This window comes from Tupaia chinensis, unplaced genomic scaffold, assembly GCF_000334495.1.
Source record: "Tupaia chinensis unplaced genomic scaffold, TupChi_1.0 Scaffold000008_1, whole genome shotgun sequence".
Taxonomy (NCBI): Eukaryota; Metazoa; Chordata; class Mammalia; order Scandentia; family Tupaiidae; genus Tupaia; species Tupaia belangeri.
In genome coordinates this window covers 270396-278462 of record NW_006159437.1, presented here as the reverse complement: position 1 = coordinate 278462, position 8067 = coordinate 270396, and the positions used below count along the sequence as shown (strand labels likewise).

General features: G+C 40.5%; 1 protein-coding gene across 2 annotated transcripts in view; it reads right to left on the bottom strand.

The window, feature by feature from the left end:
* The window catches only part of GRM1 (glutamate metabotropic receptor 1), a 561669-nt gene that overhangs the window by 490724 nt on the left and 62878 nt on the right, over nucleotides 1–8067 (bottom strand). For both annotated transcript variants that reach the window (XM_006139863.2, XM_006139861.2), the window contains exons 2-3: nucleotides 6881–7017; nucleotides 4454–5468 (exon numbers count right to left, since the gene is read on the bottom strand). In XM_006139863.2, the coding sequence (XP_006139925.1) occupies nucleotides 4454–5153 (700 nt within the window). In that variant the 5' untranslated portion in view covers nucleotides 5154–5468; nucleotides 6881–7017. The remainder of the gene's footprint in view (nucleotides 1–4453; nucleotides 5469–6880; nucleotides 7018–8067) is intronic.

The following is an 8067-nucleotide window of genomic DNA, read 5'->3' as shown; positions in this document are numbered from 1 at the left end:
TATATACATTATATATATATATATTTAAATCATGAGGAATGAGGACATAAAGTTAGGATGCTCTGATACATAAAATCCCAAAATCTACTGACTTATTGGTAAGCTAAAAAAAGGTGGATTCAAACTAATAATTTTACATTTAAAAAAAATCAAAGCCCTACTTAGATACAATAATAATAATTGCTCAAACAAAATTAAAGAGATGTGACTTAATAGGAGCACACATTTTTAAAAGTCTGTGGGAAATTAATTGATCTAAATTCTACTTGTTCGGTTATGACAGTGAGGGACCTGAAACCCAAAATATGTAGGTGAAAAAATTAGTGAGATATTCTATTAAAAATAGAGGATTTGTTGACAATAAATATATGGAAGAGAAATTTTAGTTGCTTTAGATCACTCCCAGTCATCAAGTGAGAATTGGTAGAAACTTCTGGGAGTCAATCACAAGCCATTATAGAAGAATTGACTAAGAATCAGGTGAAATTCTGTCTCTAAATTTAATCCCTAGATTCTCCCACTCTCATTAGCAACCCTAACCACAATTAGATAACTTAGAGTATGGGGAAGGATGTAATAGTGCTCTTTTAAGCATCCAAATTGGTTGGCCTAAATAGCCTTTTGAGACACTCCCATTCCTTATTATATAATTAAATAGAGCAATTTATTAAGGTAACTTTCTGTGAAATAGGTTGCAATCAAGACATGAAAGGCATAGACAAAGTTACTAGCACATACACAGGAAATATGATATGATATTTAGTAGTTACAAAATTGTTATATATGATTTCATTAACTAAAGTAATAGCCAAATTACATACTTGGGCTTAAGAAGATTTTCCTCTAACACCATTAGACTTTTATATCAAGTTTTAAAACAAACAGAAAAAAAAAGCTTATAAAAACAAAGATCAGATATTGAAAAGAAGCCAAAGCAGGTACATCTTATATAAAATGTAAGCAAATATCAAAAAAAGTTGCACGGCAATGAAACCTAACAGTAAATAAAAGACTACATTGCAGTGCATATCCTCATAGGGGAAGAAGCATCACTAAATCCCTATCATATCAATACCTATCTGACTATATGAGATCAAATGCCAAACAAGAAGGAGTTAAAACAAAGGAGAATGATCCAATCCCAAAGCAACAACAACTTTCTGAAGTTATAAACTCAAAGAATGATTGGATTTGTATCTTCATTGAACTTGTTCAGTGTTTTGAATTTAATCAACTAGGTTTATTTTCAAGTATTTTTTGACAACCTTTTAAAATGATAAACCTGTCTTCAATGGAGACCTTCATTTTATCAGAATAATGTAATACAGTGTCCTTGGCCGAGATACTCTTCTCAGAAGTAGGCTATTTTTGTACTCCATGCTTAGCATATTTGAAGACACACATTCCAGGTGAGCAGCTTGCTCCAAAGTGCATTTGAATTTTATTTCTGGATAAAGCTCTATTGCTTCACCATCTCCTCTCTTGACAGATCCCACTCAACATTTTCCTCAGGAAACAATCACAAACAATTTCCAGAGTCTATTGTATGTAACTCATGTGCAATGATTCTCTTTTACATCAGGTAAACTTACAGTTGTCATGGCCAGAGGACATGTGTGGCACAAATGATGTGATAGAGGATTGAAAGGAAGTAAAAGAATAGAACAAGTAAATTCTAATGGGTTAAAGCAAACACAAAATACCTCCACCCTTAACTTAGATATAAAATAGAGTAAGAAAAGAATAGAAAACTAATTGGGGATTCAAATAGTAGATGTCTCATCTTTGATTTTAGACTCTTTACCTCAAAATTAACTGTAGATATGAAAGTACACTAGTCTAGTCACTTACACTTTTGATGTTAACTGTACTAGGTTAACTTCGAATAAAAGAAAAGGCGATCATAAATTCCCTGGGAAATTGATGATCTAGAAAGGAAATGTGAAGGTCACTGGAAGTCCCACAATTTCTAAGGAGCAAATTGTCAATATCCAGACAAACTTGCTTCCTTGCTGAATAGTGCCCAGATGGCAGAGACAACATTGATATGTGGTCTTAGCTGCTACCTGACAGGGAGCTGTCACCAGTAGGTGACCCCATCAGTCTAAAGTCAGGAAAATTACTGAATAATCCAAGAAAGCGCCTGTAGGCCAGTACACTATGGGTTCCTGAGAAGCAGGAGGGCAGAGCCTCAAGAAAAAAAAATGCATTTTTCAGTTGGCACTTACACAAAGGAGTTTACACAAAATTTCTTTGCAGTGGTAGAAAATAAAAGCAAGTTAGTTTTCTCCGATGCTTTGTTTAACAAAAGAAATGAATTCTCTTGAGAAGAAATAAGATATCACATAAATGGCAAGGTGAATGGTGTAATCTCTTAGTAATAAACAGGAAAGACAGCTATGATGCCTTTGTATGAACACAATCCGGTCTGGAATCACTTACTATAATAGTATAGAGACATTATCTCCACCATATAAGACTAATGAGAAGGCAGAAAAGAAGTAATCAAACTAATACATGGGCAAAATTATGAGTCCTTCCTCAACAAAATTAGCAAACACAGTTCAATTAATTAAAAAAAAAAAAAACCTAATTCTAGTTCTCAGAAAAAAACCCACTATTCGCAATTATTTTCAGCAAATCAATATAATTAGAAAGCAGAATAAAGGGGATGGAGTTTATTATTCTACTATCTTCCACCTCCCCTAAGATCTATAATGCAATATGAAAAATATAACAACTCTATTAAATAATGAAGAATTATTTCTTCCTGAAGAAAAAAATTTCCAATTCTAAGAATCAATAATTACCTAGCTCTCTGAATAATATGATTTAATATTTAAATATATCATATTCAATCCAGAATTTGCCATTCCCTTTGGAGAATATATTCAATGAGGATATTAAACACATTTTTAACTTTTGTGTCTAGGATGTTCCACCTAAGCACTAAAGAAAACTATATTAAACATTAAAATGTAGAAAATTAACATTAAACATTAAAATGTAAGGAAGTAACATCTGAACTTAAGACTGTATTTTTAAAAAAGTAATGAGTTTTGTTCCAAAAGGAGACTCAGAAACATAAGTCACTAGGAAATCACAATATTGCAGCAGAAAGATTTTTTTTCCAAAAGCAGAGTCTGAAATTATAATATATAATTCTACATTATTTATGCTCATTCCCAAAATTCTTTTCTCTTCATAAATTAAAGCATCTGTTTTCATTAACGATAACTGTATAACACCGTCAGAAAGAATGTTCCTTCATTTCTATAACCAGACTTCACACTAGTAACTGAATATTGTACAAATATTAAAAGAATATGAATTCATGTCGGTGGTCTTTAATAAATTTGATTTTAAGAAAAAAGAATGCAGCAACCTCAAGATCTTCTATATGCCAGCATCTATGTATGAATTGTTCTGGACCTTAATTTACAAATGGGGCCTCAGTTTCTTCATAAACCTCCTGGGGGAGTTGAGAATAGATGAGCTCAAAACTGTCATTTTATCCAAAAATTTATATAGGCTAAGGTGAAGAGAGTAAATAAAATCTATAAGAAGTTATTTGAGAAATCATGTCTGCAAGTCTCTGGACAGACCAAAAGTATTGACCTCAGGTAAATCTATTTTATTTTAAAAGGCCATTTTAAGACTGCCATTGGCAATCCTTTAATTAGTCATTTATAATTGGTCTAACTTTAAATTCTAATTAGCAAAGTCATTGTGTTAAGAAAAATGTAAATAAAAGAGCTTATCAGTGCTATGTCTTATAAAACAAGATAATTCTTGGGAAGTGAGGGAATCTGTACAATTTTAGCATATGAAATAAGAAGAAAAATTCATTATTTAAATCATTTACTTTTTCTTTGCAACTAAGGTACCCCAGAATTAAAACATAAGTTTCTGATGTACTGAGAGAGATTACTGCATTAATCCTATACTCTCAGGTAAGTTTAGTATGGTTAAGAAGGGGCAGAAGAAGACAAAGAAACACCTTCAGCTATTGAAAACAAGAGAAAGCTTTAAAATCCAGTTTATGGGACAGTGATTTCTTTTTGCTAATCACTCACAGTAGATTATCTCATTAAGTTTGAAAAGTAATAGCCAGTCACTGAAAGGCAATATAGCACCTTGGGTGAATAAGCCTTTCAAATACAAACTCAGAATATGAGGACAAACAGTCATGTAAGTGCAAAATCTATAGTTGGACACTGCATTGGAGAATTGGATATTTTTTCAGCTCCTGATATCCCTAGAAATATCATAGGATACTGTTTCCATGCACTATAATTATGAAGGAATGAGGATAAAGGGCATTGCTTAGGTGGGTGTGTGTTAAGAAGGGTAAGTCTGTTCTTCCATGGTGCTAGAAATAGACACTACTACGATCCTAGGAGCATAACATGCAAAAAACCTAGTACCTTTCTTTCAGAAATACAATGCCTACCTTCTGTGTGGACTGCTGAGACATAGGTCCAATTGTAACGCTTGACAATGTCAAGCATCGCCCTCGCTTGCAAAGTGTCAGACGGTACAACCCTCAGGAAGTATTTGTACAAAGTTTTGTCACTCAGGTCGATGCTTGTGGCAGAATAAGCAATCTGGGGGATGTCGAAGAGCTGGAGCAGGTTCTGCACTTGAATGGCAACTGAGCTGGAGCCAGGGCCGATTACACCCGCAATGGGCTTCTTAGTCCTGCCTGGGGGGAGGGACTGGCCGTCAGGAAGGCACCGGTTGAGCCCATCCTTCTCATCTCGAATGGAAATCAGAGAGTCTCTGATGAACTCAATGCTCTGTTCCAGAGCCACCGAAGAGTGCCAGCAAGAGTCCCGAATCTCACTGCCCAGGGTGATATTGGGCAAGAGGACCGGGTCGGCGTTGATCTTATCCAGCGTGTGGAACATGGCCTCCACCCTCTGAATGCCATACTGCTCCCTGATCTCCCCACATTTCCTCTCGGGCACCTTCTCAGCTGGAGGCTGGTGATGGACTGAGAAGAGGGCCCCGATGATGACATCTCCGTCCATTCTGGCCACGGAGCGCTGAGACGAGGCTCCCACCAGCAACACTTTCCTGTCGGGGCTTCTGGAGAGAAAGGACAGCTCCAAAAAGACCGCTGGGAAGAAAACCAAGAGGAGCCAGACCATTGTGGTGAAAACCAGGTCCACAGCCCGCCAGCCGCGTTCCCACGCTGGTCCCGGCTGCAGGTTCCGGGTGCGCACCACAGAGATGCCCAACGCTACCTCTCCGACTTGGTCCCTTTTGCCAGAACCGCTTATCCAAAGCCTTCGCCTCCTCCGCCACCGCCTCCTTCCCCGCCGCCGCCTCCTCCCGGTGCTCCACCACCGCCTCCACGCCCTGGGGGCGTTTTTAGGGGAATTCAAGTCCCCGTTCCTCAACGGTGCATCAAGGTAAATTGATTAAGGAAACAAGGGCGTCGTGTTGCAGCGGCGAGATGGACGCTGCAGACAAAAGAGAGAGAAATTCAAAGCCCGGTCATCAGAGAGCCTGTGTTAGAACTCTGGGGTCAGTGCTGTTAATAGTTGCTGGGTCCATTTCACCTCTGCACATCCTGGAGGGACAGTTTGGATGCAGCTCTAGTCAAAGAGAAAGGTGGTGCGTCCTGTTCCCAGTGCCCTCAAAGGTCCCAGGCGGTGCAGAACACCGACTGGCCCCCTCCTCCATTCTCAAGTCTCTTACCGGTCCCCAAAAATCAGTCGCGCTTTCAGACTTGGGGGGAGAGGGCGTAGGGGAAAGGAGAAGCGAGGAGGGGAGGAGCTAGGTCTTTCAATCTAGGAGAACTTTCCGGATTTGAAAAGATCAACTTTTTCCCAGAAGAAAATTTGAAAACTCATTATAAAGGTGGAAGCGCTACTTTAAAATGAACGTGGAACGAGAGGTAAACCTTTTACTTTAGCTTTGAGGAGTTGGGGAGACCCTGACATACAATCTAAGTAGCACATATAAATTTGCCAGAGGAAAATCCGTATTAGTTACTAAGGCAACGCCTGGTAAAGTCTCGGTATGTGAGAGTTTGGTATGTTTCAGGCTTAATGTAGATGTTGAGGAGAAGGGGCGAAATACAGTAACTTGTTTCTCACGATGGGGGGAGGGGATAGAAGGGCTCCCGCACTCTCCTAAATCCGGACCTTTTGGTTTTGCATAGTTGCTAGAAAGGGAACCCAGGCAAGCTTCAGGGTTGCTCCAGCCTCAGCAGCCTCAGCCGAGCCGCCTTCAGCACCCTGGACAGTGCTCGGTCCAGCCTGGAGACATTCCCCGCATGGCCTGTAAGGGACGCTTTGACCAGTGAAATACAATTCCTTGATCCCCTTTTGCTCTTTCAACCTCCCTCCGCGTTCTTCAACCAGACACGCATACATACATACATACACACACACACACACACACACACACACACACACACACACACACTCGCACACACTCGCTCCGCTCGCCTTCTCACCATCTCTCCACCCTCATTCTCTTCGCCCGGCAGCGCGTCTGCAGGTATATATTCAAACCTCACTGCTTGGGGGCAGAGGCGCCAAATCTCAGCCGCCTGCAGGGCTGAAGTTGGCTTCCTCTCCCGGCTCCCTTTCTCAAGGTGAGAGTGTGACCAGAAAGGGTCTATAGGGGCGATCGGGGAGTGAGAACACAGCAGGTGAGAAAAGCAAACGGAAAAAGACAACCCGGGCACCTACCAGTCCTAACGCTTCTCAGGGATGCAGGACTTAACGAAATAAATAAGCGAGGATGCAACTAGGACCGAGAGGAAAATCCGATAGAATGGGACTTTGCAGATGTGGGTAGGTTTCATCGCGGGAAGGTGCCGGCTCACCTGAGTCCGTTTGGAGGCTATGGACTTGAGACGTACCTGAGTCGGGGTAGACAGCGCTATGGTCCCCGGGCCAGAGGACCGTGGCGGCACTCGGTTTGCAGACGCCTCAGCTCTAATCCAGACGGTGCAAGGATGTGATCTGGGCTGTACACTAGTGCCCTCTTTCTTCAGCACTGTTTTACCGCAAGGGAAAAAGCGGGGGGGAGGGGGAGGGAGGGGGAAAAAAAAAAACAGGTCACCCAAGGCTTGTCTATTATCTCATGCATAAAAATCAGTCATTTGATAAAGGGAGGAGGGGAGAAGAGCTAGGGGAAAATGGGGGAATGTTAATTCCTATGCAACCAGAAGGGCTCTAAAGAAGCTACCAGATACATGAATAGTCGAATCTGGCCAAGGGAGTGGGGAACAGCTTCTGCTGCTTTGGGGTGGATATCTTTGTACGCAGTTCAGGTACTCAAGTACATTTTCTCTCTTTGAAAGTAAAGTCCCTACCAAGGGAAACGGTGTGCAAATGCATGTCTAGTGTAGACATCTTGGGGAAAGCGCTATTAGCAGTTGCAAGGACAATAGATGTATGGGGTGAGAGTGGGGGAAGGAGGGGCATGCACATTATAAATCAAAATAAGCCAAATGAAGAGAAGCAAACTGGCTTTTTTGAGGTTGAAATGCAACTGAACTGAGAATGAGAGCCAGGTCACATGAAAATAACTGAGTAAAAAACACTTATCCAAATTCTTCCCAGGTACCTCACCTTCCCAACAGATCTACTGTGTTGCTTCTTATTGTATGAAAGATGGAAGTTAAATTATATACCTCTGGGAACATGTTGGTTGAGCAGAATGTGCCCCGGCCTTTTCAGGGAGGAAAGACAAGTCACAGTATGCCTTTCCACCAATGGTCAAGGCTTTCTAGTCGAATCAGCAGCAGCGCAGAGCTTATGTGGGTCCCCTTATACCACCTTGCTCTTGTTATCATTATATTGTGAAATGATCACATGTCAGACTAGAGAGGACAAACACAGGAGGCTGTTTTGAATATTCTGTGTGTTCTATGAAATCTAGGAAAAGAACCAATGTCACCAGTCAAGACCAAAAGGTCTTTTTCATTCTGGTTTTCATCTTTTTCTCCAAGTGTCAGATTTTTTTGGATTTTTCTTAGACAAGCTAAAGAGGATAAAATTTTTTCTTCCTTTCTCCACAAGCAATGAACTAAACATGGTACAC